Here is a 24,003-nt window from a genome sequence, read left to right on the forward strand (position 1 = left end):
GTTTGCATCTAGAGCAGCTGTTTCTGAGTAGGTGGTTAGAGAGAGTTTCCTCCGGTGGCCAGTCCGGAGTTCTGCTCAAAAACTTACTGAAAGCTTCAACTACCAGAATGCTGAATCACTCCGCAAGTGATCCTGTTTTAATATTCTCATATTATAATTTACTTGGCCAATCGGGATGTGCCATGTTAAGAGGTGTTAACAAATAGAACATCACGCCTTCTTTCAGACAGAAGGTTCTCTGATTTGTGGGTAAGAACATCTCTATGTGCATGAAATTACTTTAGCTTTATCTTATGAACATTGTGTCTGAGTGTAGATAATGATTCACTTGTTAAACCAAACATTACTGATCATAACATCAAAATGTTTCATTGTAATATTAAAATTTATTTCAACCTTATTAACTTAGGCACAGATTAATCAAAACATTTCATTTAACTACATTGTTCACTTCTTTTAATGATTAATTACCTCATATGAGCTGAAAATGTTCACTTTGTTCAGAGGCACGATGAATCCTGTAGAAGCGATAAGGAAAGCTTAAGCCTTGAAACGGGAACAGTTTGGTGATAATATGCTGTCATGTGTTCAGAGCTGCAGAGGCCTGGACTCCAGCTGATGGAATGGCAGCATCCGGCAGATTAAAGGCAACAAATGTAGACTCCTGTCTCCATTTGACCAGATACTGAAGAGGTCAAACTGTACATGAAAACCTGTCCATTTCTGGACGCTACAATGAAAATCTCTAAAATATTTGGCAGGATGTGCATCATCAGCTGACCAACTTTTGGAGTCAACCCCATTCAGGACGGCTGCTGCAGCTAACTGACAGCTAAAACTGATAGCCAACATTGGTCATGTTTATGTTCAGAAAAGATCTTGTGAAAGGTTATTTTCGAGATCTGACCAGATCAAACATGTTTTCTCAGTTTGAGACAATTTTAATGTGAAATACTCAACATGAAAGATAAATGGTGATATGCATTCTTTTTTTATCAGTGCTAGGTCTTGTAATTGTCAATAAAATTAGCAAAATGTTAAATGTTAAAGCCATCACTACTAAGCATGAGCCCTAATTTTCTGGAAAAAATATTGTACAAATGTCCTTTTTACAATTCTAGATGCTATCAAGTTTCAATGTGAAATGAACCAAATCACTGATTCGTCAGCAGTAGGATTTTTATCTCTGTGATGCCCACATAAAAAGAGAACACTTGGAATCTTTCCAAGGAGATTTTTTTTAAAAAGCAGAATGACAAGACTGAGCAGAAATCACAGATACTGAGTTGCAGAGACAAAATGCAGTTTTTACTCCGCTATGACTCCAAAGCTCTGGGATTCCCAGAGCTTTCTGTTCTTCCATCCAGCTGTGAAACCTGTATTAATCTCTGCGCCCGTCTACATGAGCCTTATATGGATGAGGCCATGGGGTGATTGTTGCATGGGGATGTGAAGAGGCTTTAAACAGTTTGGAGCAATGTTTACAGAACAGATATCTGTATTTTCTCTTGCTCTGTAAACAGTCGAAGTTCAAGTCGTAGAAAAATAATGAAATGGATGTTTAGTCATCTGTACATGTAGTCAGTCATTAATTAAGATGGATAAAAGTCAACTTTAAACTAAAGGAGAAGTAACCATCTGGCTATGACATTAAATAAAACATTCTTTTAAAGACTGTAGCACATATGTTGAGTCAGTAGGGGGTGATGAGATCAAAGTAAACATCTATCAAAATCTTAAAGCAGGTCTTACTGCCAAAATACAAATAACCAAAACAAATGTCCCCCTAGTGGCAGACTGCAGTATGGTTTAAAGCCCCACCCCTTATGTGTAAATGAACAGGATTTTTTTCCTGACTGAAAAGTAAAATCACTTTTTTTTTTTAGTATTTTTAGATTAATGTGAGGAACATTTTTTGGGGTGTGTGAATTTTTTCCCCCTCCCCATCAATTTCAGACTACTTAGACCATGTCCAAAAAAATCCTAACAGCAAAAAACATTGTTTTTAATGTTTGGTAGCCTGGTTTATTTTTTAAAATGGATGGATGGATAAATCCATCTGCTTATACGGAGTCGGGTCGTGGGGGCAGCAGTCTAAGTCAAGAGGCCCAGACTTCCCTCTCCCCAGCACATGGGCCAGCACCTTCGGGGGAATCCCAAGGCGTTCCCTGGCCAGGTGAAGGACGTAGTCCCTCCACGTGTCCTGGATCTACCTTTAGGCTTTCTCCCGGTTGGACGTGCCCAGAAAACCTCACCAGGGAGGTGTCCAGGAGGCATCCTGACCAGATGCCCGAGCCACCTTAACTGGCTCCTCTTGATGTGGAGGAGCAGTGGGTCTACTCTGAGCCCCTCCCGAATGACCGAGCTTCTCACCCTATCTCTAAGAAAGAGCCCAGCCACTCTGCAGAGAAAACTCATTTCAGCTGCCTGTATCCGCAATCTTGTTCTTTCGATCACCACCCAAAGCTCATGACCATAGATGAGGGTAGGAACGTAGATCGACTGGTAAATCGAGAGCTTCGTCTTCTGATTCAGCTCTCTCTTCACCATGACAGACATGCCCGTGCATCTACAATGCCCGCATCACTGCAGATGCCACACCAATCCGCCTATCGATCTCATTGTTCCCTCACTTGTGAACAAGACAGTGAGATAGTTAAACTCCTCCACTTGGGACAGGACCTCATCCCTGACCCGGAGAAGGCATTCTACCCTTTTCCCAATCAAGACCATGGTCTCAGGTTTAGAGGAGCTGATTCTCATCCCAGCTGCTTCACACTCGGCTGCGAACCGTTCCAGCGAAAGCTGAAGATCACGTTCTAATGAAGCCAACAGGACCACATCATCTGCAAAAAGCAGAGACCTGATATTTAGGCCTTGAAAACAGATGATAAATGACCCGCACTTGTATAGCGCCTCTCAGAGTAAGGACTCCAAAGCGCTTCACACTACAGTGTATCATTCATCCATTCACACACACATTCTTGTGCAGGTGATGAGCTACAATGTAGCCACAGCTGCCCTGGGGCGCACTAACAGAGGCGAGGCTGCCGAGCACAGGCGCCACCGGTTCCTCCAACCACCACCACCAGATTCCCTTAACATCTTGGCTGTGCCTAGAAATCCTGTCCATAAAGGTTATGAACAGAATCGGTGATAAAAGGCAGCCTTGGCGGAGTCCAACTCTCACCAGAAACTAGCTCGACTTACTGCCAGACCAAGCTCTGACACCAGTCATGCAGGGACCTAACAGCCCGTATCAGAGGGTCTAGTACCCCATACTCCCGGAATACCCCCCGCAGGGCCCCTCGAGGGACGCAGTCAACGCCTTCTCCAAATCCACAAAACACATGTAGACTGGTTGGATAAATTCCCACGAACCTTCCAGGATCCCCCTAAGGGTATAGAGCTGGTCCAGTGTTCCACGGCCAGTACAAAAACCACATTGGTCCTCCTGAATCTGAGGTTCAATAATCCGATGGATCCTCCTCTCCAGAACCCCTGAATAGACCTTAGCAGGAAGGTTCAGGACTGTGATTCCTTGTAGTTGGAACACACCCTGCGGTCCCCCTTTTTAAATAAGGGAACCACCACCACAGTCTGCCAGTCCAGTGGGACTGCCCCCGATGTCCACACAATATTGCAGAGCTGCGTCAGCCAACACAGCCCCACAACATCCAGAGCCTTAAGGATCTCCGGGCGGATCTCATCCACCCTTGGAGCTTTGCCACAGAGGAGCTTTTTAACCACCTCAGTGACCTCAGCACCAGAGATTAGAGAGGCCAACTCAAAGTCCCCAGACTTTGCTTCCTCACTGGAAGACGTGTTGGTGGGATTGAGGATTTATTTAAAAAATATATAATTAGTGCTGCATCTGCAGTGATGTGGGCATTGTACCGGTCTGTCATGGTGAAGAGAGAGCTGAGCCAGAAGGCGAAGCTCTCGATTTACCAGGTAGCTTTGGGTAGTGACCGAAAGAACAAGATCACGGGATTCAAGCGGCTGAAATGAGTTTTCTCTACAGAGTGGCTGGGCTCTCCCTTAACGATAGGGTGAGAAGCTTGGTCATCATGGAGGAGCTCAAAGTAGAGCTGCTGCTCCTCCACTTCAAGAGGAACCTGTTGAGGTGGCTCGGGCATCTGATTAGGATGCCTCCCTTGTTAGGCTTTGCAGGCATGTCCAACCGGGAGGAGATCTAAAGGGAGACCCAGGACACGTTGGAGGAAATATGTCTCTCACCTGGCCAGGGAACATCTTGGGATTCCCCCAGAGGAGCTGGCCCAAGTGGCTGGGGAGAGGGAAGTCTGGGCCTCTCAACTTAGGCTACTGCCCCCACGACCTGACTCCGGATAAGCAGAAGAAAATGGTTGGATTTATTTTTAAAAGGCTTAAAAGGCTTAAAAAAATAATTATATATATATATATATATATATATATATATATATATATATATATATATATATAATGTGTTTATAATTGAATCAGCTGTTTTAGTAGCTAGCCATATCAGTTAGCAGCTATAATGCTGTAGTATATGTAATTAATTTTGGGGTAGATTTCTTTGGAACAGGGATTTGGGGACTGATTTTGGAACTTTGCATGACAACAAACATCAGCGGGGATTGTTGGCTTCTGTTTTATCCAACTGAACTCTGATTACAAACTCAAACAGTCCTTTGTTTTCTCACAACAAGCTAATTACAGCCACTTCCTTCCTGCTTGAGTCTGTACTCTGCTGATAGTACTCTCCTCCCAGCAGCTGGTAAAAATCACTCAACTCAACACAAAACATTAAGTTTGCTTCCATGAACTTCCCTATGTGTGGTTCATCTGTGCACACTAAAACAATCACAAGTCCCAGTTTTCCAGAGAGTTTCTGTTCATCAGCAAATTTTAGCACATATGGCGATCCAGACTATCAGGAGCCCCTCTGTCCTGACATAGAAACTATTAGCTAACCATCCTTTTTAAATATGCTTCACAGTGAATCAGGAAGTCAACACCCTGCTAATTTTGAATTGATTGTATAATGAGGCTAAAAGCAATACTGCTCCTGGAATCAGGTGCTGACCTATGATTCTGCATTGACTGGAGGTCTCTTTGGCTTTTAGAAGCTGAAAAGATGCAAGAAATGAGCTTTAGTAATACAGGATGAAATCAGGTACGTTTTCTGATATAACACATTAAATTGTTAAAATATATATATATATATATATTTTTTATTTTAATTAAAAATGCAAAGACATAGTAGTTTAAAAGAAATGCATATATATTTGATTTATTTCAAGTGCCACTGAAATAACATTATTGTTTTTGTCTTAATTAATAAAGAGAGCTTAAAGGGGAAAATTAACTTTATGTGACCAGTTTATTCGTAGCTGTGGATTCAAAGTGTACTTCTTTGTGGGTGATTTAAAGAATTTCCATCATGCTCTTTGTAGATAGTTTTCTGAACAGCCTCAGTTTGGAGAAATGTCAGGATTGATGCGCTAATGGCTAGGCTGAGGAAACTGCAATCAAGATCAAGATCCACGTGTTCTGCTGCTGTCTTAAAACAGCACCAAGCTCTTAATTTTCACCTCAGTTCATGTGCTTTAAAAAAAGAAATATTTAAACAGTAACAGTAATGAACTTAGTTACTTTACACATGAAACTTTTTATAAGTATCACTAGTGGAAGCAAAAATGGAACATCTCTATGCAATACCTGTGTGTGTGTGTGTGTGTGTGTGTGTGTGTGTGTGTGTGTGTGTGTGTGTGTGTGTGTGTGTGTGTGTGTGCGCGCGCAAGGGGTGGGAATTGAACATCCTAATTAGGAAAAAAAAATTGTGCAAAAGGGTTTAGCATCAAAATGTATACCCTAAATTTTAATAAATATCATAAAGCTGCAGCGGCTGGGCTACATAGACCTACAAACCTTTTTCTGCGTTCTCCAAACACAACTAACACTACAATTTGATGAATAATGACAAATTACTGTTCATGGATAAAAGAAAGAAATAAAAGTCATATTTTGTAGTTGGTAGAAAGCAGTCAGGCATTACCTTTATCAATATGAATTTTATTACAGCAGGAGGGAGAAGCACAGGCAGCATTCATCTTGTAACTCTCAGCAGAACTTCCCCTGAACTCTACACTACACCTCTATATATACTAGCAGTGCTCTGCTGCCACCTGGTGTTCAGATCAGTAAACAATATTTACAATGTTCCATGTGTATTTACACTTCATCAGTAACACATAAACTGATATTTACACAGCCCAATAAATCCCAAAGTTGTTATCTTTATAATTAAACTAAAGTAATCAAATAGACTTTGAGGTTACAGAAATATACCCATTAAAGTGTGAGTGTGTCATCTGTGACTCACTAACATTTTCAATAAAAAACATTGCTGATGGGCAAAATGTCTTCAACGATTAAACTGTGATTAATCAAGATTAATTTATTACAACCTCTGATTATTTAGATTAATTTTTTTATTGTATTGCACCCAGATAATTTCTTTTTAATCAGAAGGATTTATGTAGAAATTCCACCAGTAAAGAAATGTAAATCAAAAGCCCACAGATAATGATTGTGATTAGGGATGTCCACTATTATTGGTCAATATTTGCATCAAAATGTAATATTGGAAATTATCGGTATCTGTTTCACTCTCTGAATTACATAAGATTTACATGCTATGCACATAATTGTAGGGTTTGGGAAACTGAGTGCTTTAAGAGCTCAATATATATATATTACCTCTACTTATGACCAATAAACTGTGATACCATATCTAAATATAGAATATCAACCCTGCTTGGTCTTTACAGTGTTTAACCAAAAGATTCTAGGATTCTTAATTTATTAGGGGATTGTAGACACTTCATTTTGATTCAGAAAACAGTCAGTTTTATAAAAGTAAGAATTTTACCAACAATTAAAACATGACACCAACAATTAAAACATGACAAGTTAACTAAGCATTTACTGTGATGGATGGAACCAGATGTGATGTATGAAACCTAGGTGTGAATGTGATGTTATCAGAACTTCCGTTGTCGGTACAAGATCTGCTCGGGTGCAAGATCGGCTCGGGGTCCGTCGACTGCCGGTGACGTCAAAGTAGTTGATTGGCTGAACATGAACCTCACGGAATTACGTAATAACGTTACATTGTTATCACGTTACGTTGGTCCAGGCAAATTTTTCTGTTGGAAAGATGGACAACTATTACAAAGAAATCCATCATTACCTCTTTGAAAATACACTTTTAGCATAGAGCTGCATGTATATTAGGGCTGAACGATTAACTGCACGTGCAATTAAATTGCGATGAGACAAAAGGAGATTTTCTAATCGCAAAGGCTGCAATTTGGCAGCGAGTGGTTAGCGCAATGCTAATATACGTGGAAAAACCCATAGGAATGCTAATGCTAATATCACCGATTACATTCTTACAAATTATGAATTAGATACATGTCAAATGATTACATTGGGAGTCTAATAGAAAGTAAAACTACCATCAATCAAATAAGTACAGACAGGTATTTTAGTAAAGCCAGAAAACTTTTAACTCCAGAGTTTTGGCTATAGCAGCTATGAGCGTAACTGAACTACACATGGACAAGACGTCAAAAACTAAACACAAAATACTTCAATAAACGGGACACACTTCTTTCCTGCAAATACAATTTCACAGGTGTTGCTAATACCTATGATCCTTCAAGGGATGTGCTCAAAGAGGAGTTCAACATTATGAATTCAATATAGTGTTATATTTTACAAATGCCATTATAAACACAAACTTACGTCTTAAGAAACATTATTTTAATAACAAAACTGCTAAATTCTTTCCAACAGTATTAAGATGTGTAGTGTATTTTGTCCGAGTGGGTTTGCCGTACTTTGACGTCATTGGCAGTCGAAGAACCCCGAGCCGATCTTGCACCAGAGCAGATCCTGTTCCGACACCGTATCTAGGACAGCTGAGTTCTGGATGTAAAAGAATTTGGTTTGCGTTAAGCTATGAAGTTGATTGTTATCAAAAGCACATCAGATGCTATCTGTGTGTCTACTTCACCCGTTTTCGGAGACCCTCTTGGTGGATCCGAAGGTCAGAGAGGTTGGATGACCTCTGGCGCCAAAGGGCTGTAGAATACCGTGGCACCGACTCTTCAGTCCAGAGATGTCTCAGGTCACGACAGATGGATGGAACCACGCGTCTGGGACTCTTTAAGGAGTCAGAACAAGATCAGCTCGTTCTGCAGGAGCTGTTGCTGTATCAGCTTTGCAGGTGCAAAAAGGTTTTGACGACGTGTCAAGAGCTTTGATGGTTAAAGAGGGTTTTGCTTCAGGTGGCCGGTCTGAAGCTTTCTCTAGAACTGAGGAATCACCAGAGTGATCCAGTTTTAATGTTCTCATGTTATGATTTGTGTAGCCAACCAGAGGTTGACAAGTTTGAGGAATATTACCAAGAGTCTCAGAAACACACGCCCTCCGTGACACCGGATGCTCTGATCTGGGACAAAGGACTATCTATGTGTCTTGAGTTTAATTTAACTTTACTTTGTTCTTGTGTGAGTGCAAATGGTGATGACCTTGTCATATCAACCAACACATTCTCACACCAAAGACATCAAAATATGACGCTTTTGACCAAGCCTCAATAAATGATGAATTGGGATGTCCCAGCGAGTCAGGAGACAACGATCAGGGACAAACAGCTGACGTAGCGTCCCAGAGCATTGGTATCCGACGCCTGTGGTGAGATGGACATTAGAAGTACTTGTGAACTACTTAACCTTCCCCTCACCCCAATCCTTACCTTAAGGTCACAGTTTATGGACCTTAAGGTTAGGATTGGGTTGAGGGGAAGGTTAAATAGTCGCACAATGTCAGTGTGACCGCGCGCGTCAAACAGTGATGCCAGCGGAGCCACGTGACCCAGTGTGTCCCTGATCGTCGTCTCCTGATGCACTGGGGCGTCCCGATTTGTCATGTATTGAGGCTTGGTCAACGCGTCATATTTTGATGCCTTGGGTGTGAGAATGTGTCATATCAACATGCTGAAACATATTTCAATCACTGTAATCATAACATAACATTCATTTCCAACTTCAATCATTGAGCACAGATTAATGAAACATTTCATTATATTATAGTTATTATAAGTAGCAAAAAAACAAACGTTAATTTAAGGATTATCTTGCTTATAAGTTTTAGAAGTTCGTATTTAATTTAGGAAATCATTCTTTGATTTAGCAACTGGTCCGAGCTGCGAGTGTTAGGCATGAAGAATCCTGTAGGGCGATAAGGATGGACCTTGAGGAGAGAACATTACTGTTGACAATACGTTATCATGTGTTCAGAGCTGCAGAGAGGCTCTGAGCTCCAGCTGATAGGATGAAGGCAGGCCAATTTAAAGGGAACACATGCAGTCTCGTGTCTCCTTTTTGACGAGATGCTGAATGGTCAAACAGTACCTAAAACTTACCATTGCTGGACGTTACATAATATACACCAAACTCTTCAAATACTTCTCACTCGAAATATAAAAATGTGATGAGTTGATAGTTCCTGGGATTTTATTGTTTGGTTTGCAAAACTGGCCTAACTTGAATTCAGTTGTCATATTGGTTAATGTTCAAAGTTTGAGAATGCATGATAGCGGACATGTGATGTTAGTTACTTAAAAGGATTGAATTCTTTTTTATTTTTTGGGGGGGTGGGGGTGGTATACCGGCATTGGTTTCTAGTATCATTACTACGTTAATATCCCTAATCTGCTTACAAAAAGCAGGTAAAAATACTTGACTTCAAGTGTTTTAACAAGATCCTGGTAGGTGATGCTGCAGCTACTGTAGTTTGTTTCAGAAGAACCTCTTCCAAGCAGCTGATTCTAGTTTTAGTCTGTTTGCTTTAGAGTTCTCTACATGAGGAAGGCAAAAAGCCATTGCATGGGGGGTGGGTGTCTGTGTTTTGGGTAGACCAGGGCAAAAAATCTGGAGACAAATTAGATAGAAAGAATATGATTTATGCTCTGTTATTATTATTGTTCTTGATTTTTTTTCTAGTTTTCAGGGCTTTTTCTTCAGAATGGTGGACATGCTGGGTTTAGGTGTTAAAGTCATGACCTCCAGTCAGGGTGAGTCAGTTCCTTCTAGTCCTGTTTCAGTTCAGGTCCCAGGCATCCTTAGAGATACCTCAGAGTAGAGCTGCTTCTCCTCCACGTAAAACGGCATTTCGTGGATATGCTGCCTGGATGTCATTGCATAGGAGGAGACCCAGAATTCACTGGAGGGGTTATATGTCCTCTTTAGCCAGGGAATGACTTGAGATCCTCCGGATTAAGCTGGAGGGAGGGATGTCTGAGTTTCCCTCCTAGATCTTTTAGGGTTTTCCCTGTTTAATGGGTGTTTTCCTACTCAAACATTCCCAAGGATTTGGTCTTAAGTGTTGCTGGGAAGTGATGGTCCACTTTGACCTCTGTTCTTCCGTTCCTCTTTCCCACTAATAGTGTGTTTTTTTCACTCATCACGCTTCTGTTTCATCTTTTTCAGGTCACCACATCATGTCAGACAGCCACCAACAGTGAGCCGGTGGGTAAACAACCTTTACATTCTCTTTTTTATGCTTTTTTTTTTTTTTTTTTTGCAAATTTGTGTTTAGTTCAGATTTGTTTTCATAAATGAAGTGATCCTTCCTGGAACTATTCACATTTCCCACACATTCTTGTCTGCACTTGTCTTCATCGGTGGAGACGATACGATGGAGACGATGAGAAGATAAAGATGGTCATGTGGATGCAATAATATAATTACAGAAGTACAAAACCTCTCTTTGGAATATTGGTTCAAACTGCAGGAATAAAATGGCTGCAGTGCCCCTTGTCTTTTTTCTAATATTGCAACATAATGCAATAGTCACGTTTTCCAACTAATAGATCGGCTAACCAAATTAGTGGTCTGCTTCTTCCTTTTCTTTTTTTCTGTCTTCTTTTTCTGTCTTCTTCTGGACAACAGTAGCTCAGGAAGGTTGCATGTTTAATCCTGACTCCCACCAGAGAATGCTGATGTTGTGCTCTTGGGCAAGACATTTAACCTAACTTGCCTGCTAAGACTTTCTTCTTTGTCTACTTCTTCTGTTGTCTTCTTCTTCCGTCATCTTCTTCTTCATCTTCTTCTGTTGTCTTCGTTTTTCTATCTTCCTCTGTCTTCTTCTTCTAAATTCTTCCTCTGTCTTCTTCTTCTTCTAATTTTTTTCTCTGTCTTCTTCTTCTTCTGGCTTCTTCTGTCTTCTTCTTCTTCTGTCTTCTTCTTATTCTTCTGAATTCTTCCTTTCTCTTCTGTCTTCTTCTTTTGAACTCTTCCTCTGTCTTCTTCTTCTGCCGTTTTCTTATTTCTTCTAAATTATTCCCCTGTCTTCTTCTGTCGTTTTTTATTCAGTCTTCTTTTGTCATCTTTTTCATCTCCATCTGTCTTCTTCCGTCTCTTCTGAGTGTCCCAGTGGGTAGAGCGGGTTGTCCTGTAATCGGGAGATTACAGGTTAGATCCCGGCTCCCACCAGAGAATGCTACTGTTGTGTCCTTGGGCAAGACACTTAACCAACCTTGACTGCTGGTAGTGATTGGAGGGACCCGTGGCACCAGGTTTTGGCAGGCCTCACCTCTGTCAGTGCGCCTCAGAGCAGACGTGGCTACAATGTAGCTCATCCCCACCAGTGGGTGAATGTGTGTATGAATGAGTGCATGACTGATTGTGTTGTGAAGTGCCTTGGGGGGTTGTAGAACCCTAAGAAGTCAAATACAGGCCAGTTACCATTCTTCTTCTACTTCTTCTTTCCCCTATTCTTCTTTTTGTCTTCTTGTCCTTTTCCTTTTACTCTTTTTCTTATTTAGAAAATGGTTACAACAACAACAAGCAGCAATATAATACAACATTTTAAAGCAGAATAATAATATGTGGAGTACAGAACCAAATAACCTGCAAATACAAAACGGACAGAAAAGCAAGTTCTATGGTAGAACTAAAAGATTTTTGTTCCTAACAAGCTACTTCTGTGTGTATTTTGCATTCGTAACCAAACACTGCAAAAAAGTTCTTACTTACAATATTTGATCCAACTCAACTCAGTGTCAGCCAATCTGACTGAAGTGTGCAAATACAGGTAGCCAGCACACTTGTTCAGCATAAGGGGTAAATTGCTGTGATTTTTCATTACAATGAAAATTTTATTTTATATCTGCAAAATTCAGCCTTGTGATTTTCCTCTTTCCAAATAGACAATAAGACAACACCGTTATGTAAGGTTTCTGATCTGTTGTGTAACTTTGAGCTGCTGTCAAAGCCAAAAAGTCCTTTTAACCGTCTCCAAACTGTTGTTCTATTTAAAATAAATGCAAGATTAGCAAAAAATGATAGTATTTAAGAAAACCAGTAGGACTGATTGTCATGTTTTCCTGTCTTTTCCACTGACAGAAACTGCCCTGTATCTTTAAAGAAGCGCTCCGAGCTGCATCACAGGCAAATATTTACTTTAGACTCTGGCCTTTTTTAAAATCCCCGCTGCAGCTTGTTTAACAGTTCCCAAGAGATTTTTTTTCTTCACATTTCTGCTGAAGATCATGTTGTCACCCAGTTTAGGTAGCTTGACAAAAAAAATTGCTGGAGTTTTTTTCCGCCTGTCTTGAATGCACATTTTCACAGACACTGGTTATATTTGTCAGAACTTACTCAAAGATTTTAAGTAAACAATTAACAGTTATTGAGTTAAACAGGTTCTGGTAGGTTGTTGTCATGGTAGCAGTGTTTACAGTCCTGCGTGGAGCATAGTAGTCATGTATCGAGGTAAGTCTTCTCCTTTTCCGGTCGGCTCATGGGTCCCCGGAAGTGTGAAAAAATTAATGCAAGTCAACGAGGCTTAAGGAGTTATTACGCCCTGGATCACACATATGCTGTACCTCTATTTCAATCAAAGTAATGGTGTGTGTTTTGATCACGCCAGTCATGTACTTGGAGATTAATCAGCTTGTAAAAGTTTGTAATTTGCATGACTACAAATCAGACATCGCTACATAGTTTATGTGGCGTCACCACAGAATCTCCTCTCCCTAGCGTAGCTGCTACTTACCACATGGCCAGATTTATGGTGGTCCTTTCCTCCTGAAGGAAGGATTTGAATTTCGCTAAACTTACAGCCCTTTTACCTCTGCTCTTCTCTGTGTCTGGTTCCATGATGTCATTTGGTGATGCGCATTTGTCGTTCTGGACTTATTTTCACACAAAGCATAAAACAACTTTTTGTCCCATTTGAAAATAAACATATTCTTAGCATCAAAATGCGTCTTCAACTCATTCACTACCAGCAGTTTTCTGATCAGAGAACCCCTGACTGCCAGCATTTTTGAGCATTTTTACAGTTTTTGAAGAGTCACAGAACATTGTGCTCCATGACCATGTAAACACCAAAACTACCAAAAGAAAGATTAGACTCACCTCTTACATGAAGAAGAATCAGCGTGTTTCTAGCTATTTCCGTTCTTTCACAATCCGTTGTCGAAGTGTGAGCTGCAGAAGCTTTTCTGGTTCGCTCCTCGCTTTTTTCACAGCAGTATCCCAAAACAATATCCTAATTCATGGATTTTCTGCTTCCTGATCATGTGGCGTGTGACACACATGGATGGAGATCAGCTTTAGAGCTGTGATGTTTACTCTCACGGTGCGGGGGCCTGCCTCGTTAAAATAATGCAGTTGATGACTTTAGCGTTTTTAGCCCCATTGACTTGCATTAATTTTTCCGTTCATCCGTGTACCCTTGGTCCGGAAGTAGATGGGCATGTCTTGGGCTCCCTATTAGGTCATCATGCACACTGGTCATAATGATCTCAGGCCAAGGCTTGGACCCTTTCATATAACTGATGTTGGACTGCTCACTTGTGATCTTCTGGGTCAAGATGAATCAATGTAAAGCCAGGGGCGTGTTGTAATCAGAGCACGAATGCAAAAAGAAAAGACCCACGAGTGTCCGAAGTGTGTCCGAATTTGTTGCCCTCAATTATAAACATAAATTACCTATTTTCTTCTGCAAACACAAACTGCTAGACATATAATTATTTTTGTGCACAAGCAAAAAAAAAAGAAACCTGATAAATTAAAATCTTTTCAAAAGTTTCAGTTTCTTATTTTCCAGGTGTTTCGCTTTTAGTGTAACTATAGTAAATGGGAGAACAAAACGTCACTGACTCTTACTAAAGAGCAGGCTTGTGAGCACTGTTCATGAAACTTGACTAAATCTAGGTAACATTTTTATATTTATAGACCAAGAAACTGGAAAACAAACCACAGATGTTATTCAAAAATAAACAAATACGTTGGAGTCCTTTTTGGACATACAGGTTTCTGCAGCAGCTGTTCTCTGCTTTTATAGCAGCGCCGTGTGTTTGTGTTTTTGTTTTCTTCCATTTCTGGTCACTTTCTGGAAAATCAAACCTCAAACCGCTCAGACAGAAAGAACACTGGATGACTGAGTGTGTGACATACGATGAGTGTGTGGAGTCAGACAGAGTGGGAGTGTATGTTTTCCTCTAGACATCTTTTATTTCCTTCCCACCATGTTGTTTCTTCAACACTGTGAGAGAAACAATGACTGACCTGCTGATTCTTCCTCGCTTTTCTCTGCAGCTTCCCACTCCTCAGCTGCCATTAAAGCATGTAGACACGCCGGTGAGTATCGACTCTTCTCTAATCACACTTTAGGTTGTTGATGCAGCTTTTGCAGCAACAGTATTTGCTTACTTTTTATACTTTTGTTTTATGATTTTCCATAATTGAGCATGGTGTTTTTAAATTTTTTTTTCTCTAATTTATGGAAATTTAATTAACATTTCACCTACTAAGAGCACACAAAAACAAACTTTCAAAGTTTATTTTCTTTGATATATATATATTTTTAACTAATATCTGCAAAAGCAATAAAATGTGCTAAAGTAACCTTTTCCATGTTGAAACATTACATTTTCAGAACCAAACAATATGAGCACAAGTATTTATGATTAATGCCATTGAGTCTCAGTCTTAAGCATCAAACTTTAACAATCATTTTAGACAGGTGTAACTTACTCAGGATGTGCTTGTTTATTATGGTCACTTGCAAAAGATGTGTGCTTTAGATAATTACGGAGGATTTTATCACAACAGATGTTCAGACACATAATCTCCGTTAATGAGAGCTGGAGATGGTTCTCATATTATGGAAAATTACGAATTTTACTTGTTTTCCAGTATAGAAAAAAGTCTGAAATTATTTTTTTCCAGATTTTATTTTCTTTTTTGAAAATTGAATTGGGTGAGTAATACGTTAATTGATCAGTTGGTTGGACAGTCAGCTGATTGACTAATCAGTCAATTGAAACACTGGTTGTGATTAACCATTTGGTTGAGTGAATAGTCAGAATCAGTTGATCAATTGATCCACTGATTTTGAACTGATCAAATAATTGGTCAGTGAAATCACCAATTAAATATATTCCTATTTATTTATGTGTTTATATCTATTGATTATGCCCTGCAATGGACTCCCCCCCCCCCCCCCCCCGCCCCGCGACCCTACTTGGACGAAGCGGGTTCAGACAATGGATGGATGGATCTATTGATTAATTATTAAACCATAAAGTTCAGTTGGTTGATATTTTATTTTGGAATTTTTTTGTGCTTTACAGCACCAATCATAAAGGTTTATAGAATCTTGAGGTGGATTTTAAGCAAAGTTTTATCTCTACAAATACAAGCAGGGGCTTCTTACTGTTATGAAACTCCTATTATTATCTCAGTGAATATAAAATGACCTAGATCAAGGTCAACTAAATTTGGTAAAGGGCCAGAGGTTTTTCCAGCAGAAACAGTGAGGGCCAGATGCTCTTCTAAGATAAAGTTCAAGTATTATTGTATCTTAATTTTTTAACATTTAAATTGGCTTTGTTTTTCATCTAAACTGTTTTGATTGTAGTTTTAGGTGTGTTAGAAAAATATAAACAATTATTGATATTTGGGACAAATACCCAAAGGGCTGGACTCTAAGGGAAAGGTCTGCCAGTTGAGGTTCATTGACCTAAATGGTTCTATATTGGTGTTGCCATTAAATGAAAAAGTTGATTTAACAAGACATCTTGCCTAAAGCAGATTAATCTGTGACCAAAAAAATACATTTCTTGTTATGTTGGCAAATAAAAATTGTTTCTGTACAATGTTAACTATTTAGCATAATAGAATAGAATAGAATTGAACTGACTTGAATTGAATAGTATACAACTTTGTTGTCCACAGGAGTAGACATTTTCATTTGGCTCTCAAAACACAAAAATAAAAACATTCATGCATACACCCAAAGTGACACTATGTACTTTGGTTGGATTTCATCATTCAAATGGGTTAAATTTGCTATCCGTAGTTTTCCCCTCTCAGGAATTATGTATGGTTTTTCAGGAATCCATAAAATTGGTTGTCTTACCATGTACTGTGATATAATGTCTTATTATTATTATTATTTTTGCTAAGCCTGCCCCCGTCCCGTAGAGCTCAATGCAATATGAACTGAGCACCGGTCAGCACAAACCAATGGCATTGCTGCTTATATACAGACGTCAATCACAGAGCATGAGCGTCTAAGGGTGTACCTCAGTTGACTCAGAGTTGGCAACTTTCTCTCAAATCTTTAAAATACAGCACTAAGAACAAATTACTTTTTATATATGTTTTAATTATACATATACATATATATATATATATATTTTTTTTTTTTTGGTTGCCAGAGGCACCCTATAATGCCTTCCAGTGCTCAAGGGTTCAAGATGTGTAAACTGTGTTTAACTTTTTACACAAAAGAAAGTGCAGATGATAGTATTTTTTAACTTTTTACGCAAAAGAAAGTGCAGATGATAGTATTTATTTCTGTTTTATTCATAGTTTTTCAAAATAAATCTCATGTTGTACTAAAAAAGAAATAAAGGTCTGGTTCATCGAGGAAACCATGTGACACTTTATCACTCCTCTTCTTTTTGAAATGCAATCGGTGACTTGTTACATATGTATGCTGAACATGAAAATGTATTTAAAATCGAGTCAGAAAAAGCCATGTCACCAGAAAGAGGAGCCTTCATAGGCTCCACCCCTCTTGGCTAAGGCTGTGCTGATTTACTGTGCAGGAGAGAGCAGAGTGCATCTTGGCTAGTAAACGCTGACCGTTAGCATTAGCATCTACTCAACATGGCGAAACTCCTCAGGCTTATATTTTTTTTGTGGAGATAAAATATCAGTTTTGCACTTTTTACTAGACAGAAGAATGAACAATGACAGTGGAAGAATAACGTTACTGCTAGCCAATAAGAGCCAAGATGTTTTCATATCATGAATATTAACGAATAAGACTCTAAATTTTGTTTTCTGCACCCCACTCCTCCAAAAAACTTCCACAGCGTGAAAACAGGAGTGCCAAACTCGCAAGGCATTCATTTATTCTAGAGACCACAGCAGATACATTGAAAACCCTAGGAAATGTGTATATTTTGATGTTACAAATCATCCTGAAATGTACATCTGAGTCCGCAAAAGTCTGGAATTTTGAAACCTGAGCGTAAATATGTGATAATCATCTTAATAGAGAACAAAAGCAATCCAACCTGACATGGGATCTGGCAGAACTCAGAGGTTCCCCCTGCATGTTTTTGTTTGACGCAGCCTAACCATGAAAGGTGTGGGCACAGGCAGCGTGGTTCCAAGAGGACAGAATCCCAGAGAAATAACAGGGGAGGCGACCGCTGCTAATGTGAAAAGAAAACTGTTTATCTGAGCCACCAGCGACAAGAAAGGGAACGTTTGTTAGCTTGTTTGAATTTATTCCAAATTAAAAAGGAGCTCCTTTTGCTGAAATTAGAAGCAACAAAGATAAAAGCAGCACAGATGTCTTTCATCTGAGCTCTTTTCTAGTTTCTTTTTCATGGGTCAATGTTTGTGTCCGATGTTTTTAGGACATTTGCATCAAGAGTGATGTAAAACATAAACACAGACCAGCTTTTGTGAACAGTGATCCAGGACAGAAGACTGAGAAGAGTCAGGTCTGAGTAACGATTCTAAAGAAGATAAAAAAAGGGATTGCTTCACTCTATATACCTCCTCCAACATGTTGAAGTTTCTATTTTGCAAATTTAACATAAACATTGTCTAGTGATGGGACTTATGACTCTTTAAACGGAGCGGTTCATTCAAGAGCCGTTCAAAAGACTGGCTCTTTTGAACGAAGTAGAGTGATCTTCATGTTTTTTTTTTCTTTCGTTGAGCGATGTGTCCGGTCAGTGTAGGGTGGGGTGGGGGGAAGGGTTATGCTATTGTCTGGGGGGGGGGGCGGGGGGGGGGGGGGGGGGGGTTCTAGAAGACAAAATTAACAGTTCTCTATAATGACTCAGCTGTCATTATTCACTTCAAAGAGCCGTTCAAAAGATTTGATTCGTTCGTGAAATTCACGTCACTAGTATTGCCATTTCTTTCTAAACTATGTGGGGTTTAATGTTTTACCCATTTAAATTTTTTCACATGTGGTGACAAGGCCGCAACCCTAACCCTAAGGCCTAATTTATACTTCTCCATTTGCTCCATGACGGAGAGACATGCACGCACGGACGGAGACAATTTGCTCTTGGACGTCTTCATCTCCTGAGGAGTGTTGCAAAGCAATTCCCCGCCAGGACAACAGGGAGAGTAGCGTCATGTATCCAGTCCAAGATAGACGTCATCGTCTTCCTCTGCTTATCCGGGTCCGGGTCGCGGGGGCAGCATCCCAACTAGGGAGCTCCAGACTGTCCTCTCCCCGGCCTTCTCCACCAGCTCCTCCGGCAGGACCCCAAGGCGTTCCCGGACCAGATTGGAGTCGTAACCTCTCCAACGTGTCCTGGGTCAACCTGGGGGCCTCCTGCCAGCAGGACATGCCCGAAACACCACCCCATTCTCCTGGAGCGTATCCCACAGGGTGCCCCTGGGGACACAGTCATAAGCCTTCTCCAAATCCACAAAACACATGTGGATTGGTTGGGCAAACTCCCATGCCCCCTCCATCACCCTTGCAAGGGTATAGAGCTGGTCCACAGTTCCAAGGCCAGGACGAAAACCACATTGCTCCTCCTCAATCTGAGATTCAACTATCGATCAGACCCTCCTCTCCAGTACCTTGGAGTAGACCTTTCCAGGGAGGCTGAGGAGTATGATCCCCCTATAGTTGGAACACAACCTCAGGTCAACCTTCTTAAAGATGGGGACCACCACCCCGGTCTGCCACTCCCTAGGAACTGCCCCCAATGACCATGCAATGTTGCAGAGATGTGTCAACCATGACAGCCCTACAACATCCATAGCCTTGAGATACCCAGGACGAACCTCATCCGTCCCCGGGGCTCCGCCGCTGTGTAGTTGTTTGACTACCTCAGCGACTTCTGCCCCCAAGATTGGACAGTCCATCCCCAGGCCCCCCAGCTCTGGTTCCTCCTCGGAATGCGCATTGGTGGGATTGAGGAGCTCCTCAAAGTATTCCTTCCACCGTCTGACTATAGCCCCAGTTGACATCAGCAGCTCCCCATCCCCACTGTAAACAGTGTGAGCGAGTTGCTGCCTTCCCCTCCTGAGGCGCCGGACAGTTTGCCAGAACCTCTTTGTAGCAGATCGATAGTCTTTCTCCATAGCCTCACCAAACTCCTCCCACGCCCGAGATTTTGCCTCGGCAACTGCCACTGCTGCACCCCGCATGGCTATCCGGTACCTGCCTTCTGCCTCCGGAGACCCATAGACCAGCCAGGCCCTGTAGGACTCCTTCTTAAGCCTGACGGCTCCCCGAACCTCTGGTGTCCACCAGCGGGTACGGGGGTTGCCACCACGACTGGCATCGGCCACCTTGCGACCACAGCTAGCAACAGCCGCCTCAACAATCACAGAGTGGAACAAGGCCCATTCGGAGTCAATGTCCCCCACTGCTCTCGGGACGCGGTCAAAGCTCTGCCGGAGGTGGGAGTTGAAGACCGTCTTAACAGGTTCCTCTGCCAGGCGTTCCCAGCAGACCCTCACTATGCGTTTGGGTCTGCCAGGTCTACGCGGCATCTTCCCCTGCCATCTGGTCCAACTCACCACCAGGTGGTGATCAGTTGACAGCTCCACTCCTCTCTTCACTCGGGTGTCCAAAAGATACGGCCGCAGGTCAGATGATACGACTACAAAGTCTATCATTGACCTGCGACCTAGGCTGCCTTGGTACCAAGTGTACTGGTGGGCATCCTTATGTTCGAACATGGTGTTCGTTATGGCCAAACTGCGGCTTGCACAGAAGTCCAATAACGAAACACCACTCGAGTTCAGATCAGGCGGGCCGTTCCTCCCAATCACACCCCTCCAGGTCAAGCTGTCATTGCCCAAGTGATCATTGAAGTCCCCCAGCAGGACAATGGAGTCCCCTGATGGAGCACTATCTAGCACTCGTCCCAGGGACTCCAAAAGGGTGGGTACTCTGAACTGAAATTTGGCCCATAAGCACAAACAACAGTCAGGACCCGTTCCCCGACCTGAAGGCGTAGGGAAGCTACCCTCTCGTCCCTCGGGGTAAACCCCAACACACAGGCAGAGAGTCTTGGGACTAACAAAAAGCCAACCCCAGCCCTCCGCCTCTCACCCGGAGCAACTCCAGCAAAGGAGAGTGTCCAACCCCTCTCAAGGACTTGGGTTCCAGAGCCAATGCTATGTGTCGAGGTGAGTCCGACTATATCTAGCCGGTACCGCTCAACCTCTACCACAAGCTCCTGTTCCTTCCCCGCCAGCGAGGTGACGTTCCATGTCCCAAAAACCAGTTTTCTTGTCCGGGGATCGGACCGCCAAGGCTCCCGCCTTGGTCTGCCACCCGATCCACATTGCACCGGACCCTTTATGTTCCTCCTGCAGATGGTGGGTCCAAAGTTGGATGAGCCCATGTATCCGGTTCGGGCTGGGCCCGGCCGGGCCCCATGGGTGAAAGCCCGGCCACCAGGCGCTCGCTCACGGGCCCCAACCCCAGGCCTGGCTCCAGGGTGGGACCCCGGTAACCCTCCGGGCCGGGTACTCTGACTCTTTGAATTTACATCCATGAAAGATCCTGTGAACCGTTCTTTGTCTCACCCTTCACCTAAGACCAATTTGTCATGGGAGACCCTACCAGGGGCACAAAGTGCCCCAGACAACATATCTCCTAGGATCATTAGGGCACTCAAATTCCTCTGCCACGATAAGGTGACAGTCCAACATAGTGCGTTTAATATTAGATTTATATTGTGTTTTTTGTATTTCTGAGACGTTTTAACACAGACCAATTTGTCCCTCATTCTCCTCCACCTCTTCATGTGCTCACCACCTCTAAAGCCACGTTTGCTGTCACTTCCGTCCACAAAAAAAAAAGGCTTGCTGCGTGTGTACCTTTTACTCGTCCAGTCATGGGTGAATAACACATTCATATTTTTAGTTTTTCCCACGAGGTATCCTTCAAACTCTATGTTTGCCACTAGATATTTTTGACTGTATGTTTTCGTCGAAGACATTGGCATTCTGACCAATCACAAGCTTGCATTCTCCATCTTGTTTGACTGATGTTTAACAAAGAAAGCTCGACTCCGTCAGTCTTTGCGAGGGCTCTCCAGCATGGATAATGGCGTTGCATCCATCCATCCCGACGCAGACTTAAGTATAAATTGGGCTTGACCCATCCACAAGCACTCCACAAAACCAGAAATATAACCTAGGTGTAGGAATTTCAATATTTACCTGATTTTAAGAAGCCCATATTTCTATTAAGAATTCAGAATTTTTATTTTGTTAAAAAAGAAATTTTACATTTCATGAACTTACTGCAAAGATAGGAACAGAAAAATATCTAAACCATCTCTTTTGGGGTCAATTTAGAAGTTAAATATTTGTCATTCCGGTCACTTTTAGTCATAGATCAAAGCATTGAGTTTGATGATGACTAAAAGCCACAAGTGAGTCTTGAGCTGCAAGTTGTAGACCAGGATCTGTCAGTGTAGATGTCCTCTGCAACTGGAACAGATACTCCTCCTGTTGCATAGTTTACTTTCTTGAATTTGCGGAACATTCTCAGATATGCATTCATGATCTGCATACTCTGGACACAATTTTTAAACTCTCAAAACATAAAACTGTAGGGGTTGTCATCTCCAAAAACATGTTTCAGGAAATGTAGGATGTTCCTATTCTCACAGGGATTCCTCCTCACTGCATCAATGTCCCATTGAACCTATCATCCTATGACGGGGGGATTTCCATTCTTGTGTGAGCGTCTGATTGCGGTGTTTGGATCGAGGATGGTGGAATGTTTCTTTGGTTAGTCCATACGGGACGTATATCCACGGTGGTTTTCAGGCAAAGTTTGCAGTCATGACCATAATTGAGTCCGTGGGAGGCCAATTCAGGGTCATCCAAGAAGATTTCTTAATTCCCCTTTTGGCATAACGACCGTGTGCGTGTTAGCAGTGAGTGTGGAGTAAATTCTAGACAGGAAGGTCTGTCAGATGCACTGAAAACATTGGGTTTGCATTTAAACATTGGCTTTGTTTTACATCATTTGCAATTGTTCAAACTGTTTTTTACATCCTGAGACGTGTTGAGGAGAGCCATGTGCAGAAGGCAAACACAAGGAAAGGAGGGAAGAACGTTGAGAGTTAATGACATAGAAAGGAAGAGATCACATGGTGGGAGGGTGAAGGGAGGAGGAGAAAGAAAACAGGAAGAAGAAGACTTACATAACTAATGATCTGGTTGGGATGAAACAACACAAGCTGCAGCATCATTTTGCATCCTGATTATAAACCAAAGGACTTCTCTGTTTTCCTGGCTGATGCTTTGACTTTTTAAACGACTGGATTAAATTTAAATCCAACGATTTTGGCTAGATTGCAGCATCTTTAATGTAATAATAATGTGTAATAATTTAGAATTCAGAGCGCCACTCCTGGAGATGTTGTAGTCATGCCTCTTGTTGGTTCCATTTGACGGCATTTTACTCATCTGAGTTTTTCCTGAAGGTGGAGCTCAGGCCACCAGTTGGGCAAGGTGAGCTGCACAAGAACTCTGTATTATTCTACTGTTTCCTTTCTATATAAGACCAGAATGTTTTTTTTTGACATTATTGGAAAAATGACCACAAATATAATTTCAGCTCTTAACAAAAGTATGTTAATTCTGATGCCTTTACATTCAAAAGAGGTGAAAATAATGCATCCGTTACGGAGTCCAATACGGTGTCGCCCAGACTTAGACCCAGGCTCGTGTATTTTAGACCCGATTTTTATGTTACAAAGCCGACACTATTTACAACAACTGGGCATCATTTCATTCATTTTCAGCAACATTTCAATGGGTATTCCCAGAGATTAATGGTAAAAACTACACATGTACTACATTGAGTCAAAAATTGATTTAATAAAACATGGTGTTCCTCAGATGTCAATATCAGGCTCACCATTATTCATTCTTTATATAAATTAATTTGCTTCTATGTCTTCTGCATCTTTCCCATTACTCTTTGCTGATGATACAAATCTTTATATTTTAAATAGGGACATTAATGTTCTAATTAATACGTTAAAGTGTGACCTAAAGAACTATTTGGAATACAATAAACAAAATCTTCAAACAACGCTAAGTCAAATGGTATGGTCTTCGCTGGAAGTAAAAAAAATATAATAATGATCTTGTAAAACTTCATACGAATAGTAAAACTAACAAGAGTGTCAAGAAATGCTTTTAGGTGTATGGATTGATGTCACATTGGATTGGAAGCAACACATAGAGCATGTATGGAAAAAAAGGCAAAATCCATTCAATCATAACTAAAGTAAGGTGCTTGCCTGGTACACCAGAAATGTCTTTAATGTTATATTACAGTTTGATCTATCCCTATTTAACTTATTGAAATTTAGCTTGGGGATCTTCTTATAAGACCTGC

At 41.3% G+C, this 24,003-nt stretch overlaps 1 protein-coding gene across 8 annotated transcripts in view; it reads left to right on the forward strand.

The window, feature by feature from the left end:
- The window catches only part of tns1a (tensin 1a), a 148,495-nt gene that overhangs the window by 66,236 nt on the left and 58,256 nt on the right, over positions 1 to 24,003 (forward strand). For all 8 annotated transcript variants that reach the window (XR_011517291.1, XM_054747631.2, XM_054747628.2 and 5 more), the window contains 2 exons: positions 10,548 to 10,586; positions 14,667 to 14,708. Coding sequence is in view for 6 of the 8 variants with exons in the window: in XM_054747631.2 (XP_054603606.2) it covers positions 10,548 to 10,586; positions 14,667 to 14,708 (81 nt within the window). In the remaining 2 variants the exon portion in view is untranslated. The remainder of the gene's footprint in view (positions 1 to 10,547; positions 10,587 to 14,666; positions 14,709 to 24,003) is intronic.

Source organism: Nothobranchius furzeri, chromosome 2 (genome assembly GCF_043380555.1).
Source record: "Nothobranchius furzeri strain GRZ-AD chromosome 2, NfurGRZ-RIMD1, whole genome shotgun sequence".
In the NCBI taxonomy this organism is placed as follows: Eukaryota; Metazoa; Chordata; class Actinopteri; order Cyprinodontiformes; family Nothobranchiidae; genus Nothobranchius; species Nothobranchius furzeri.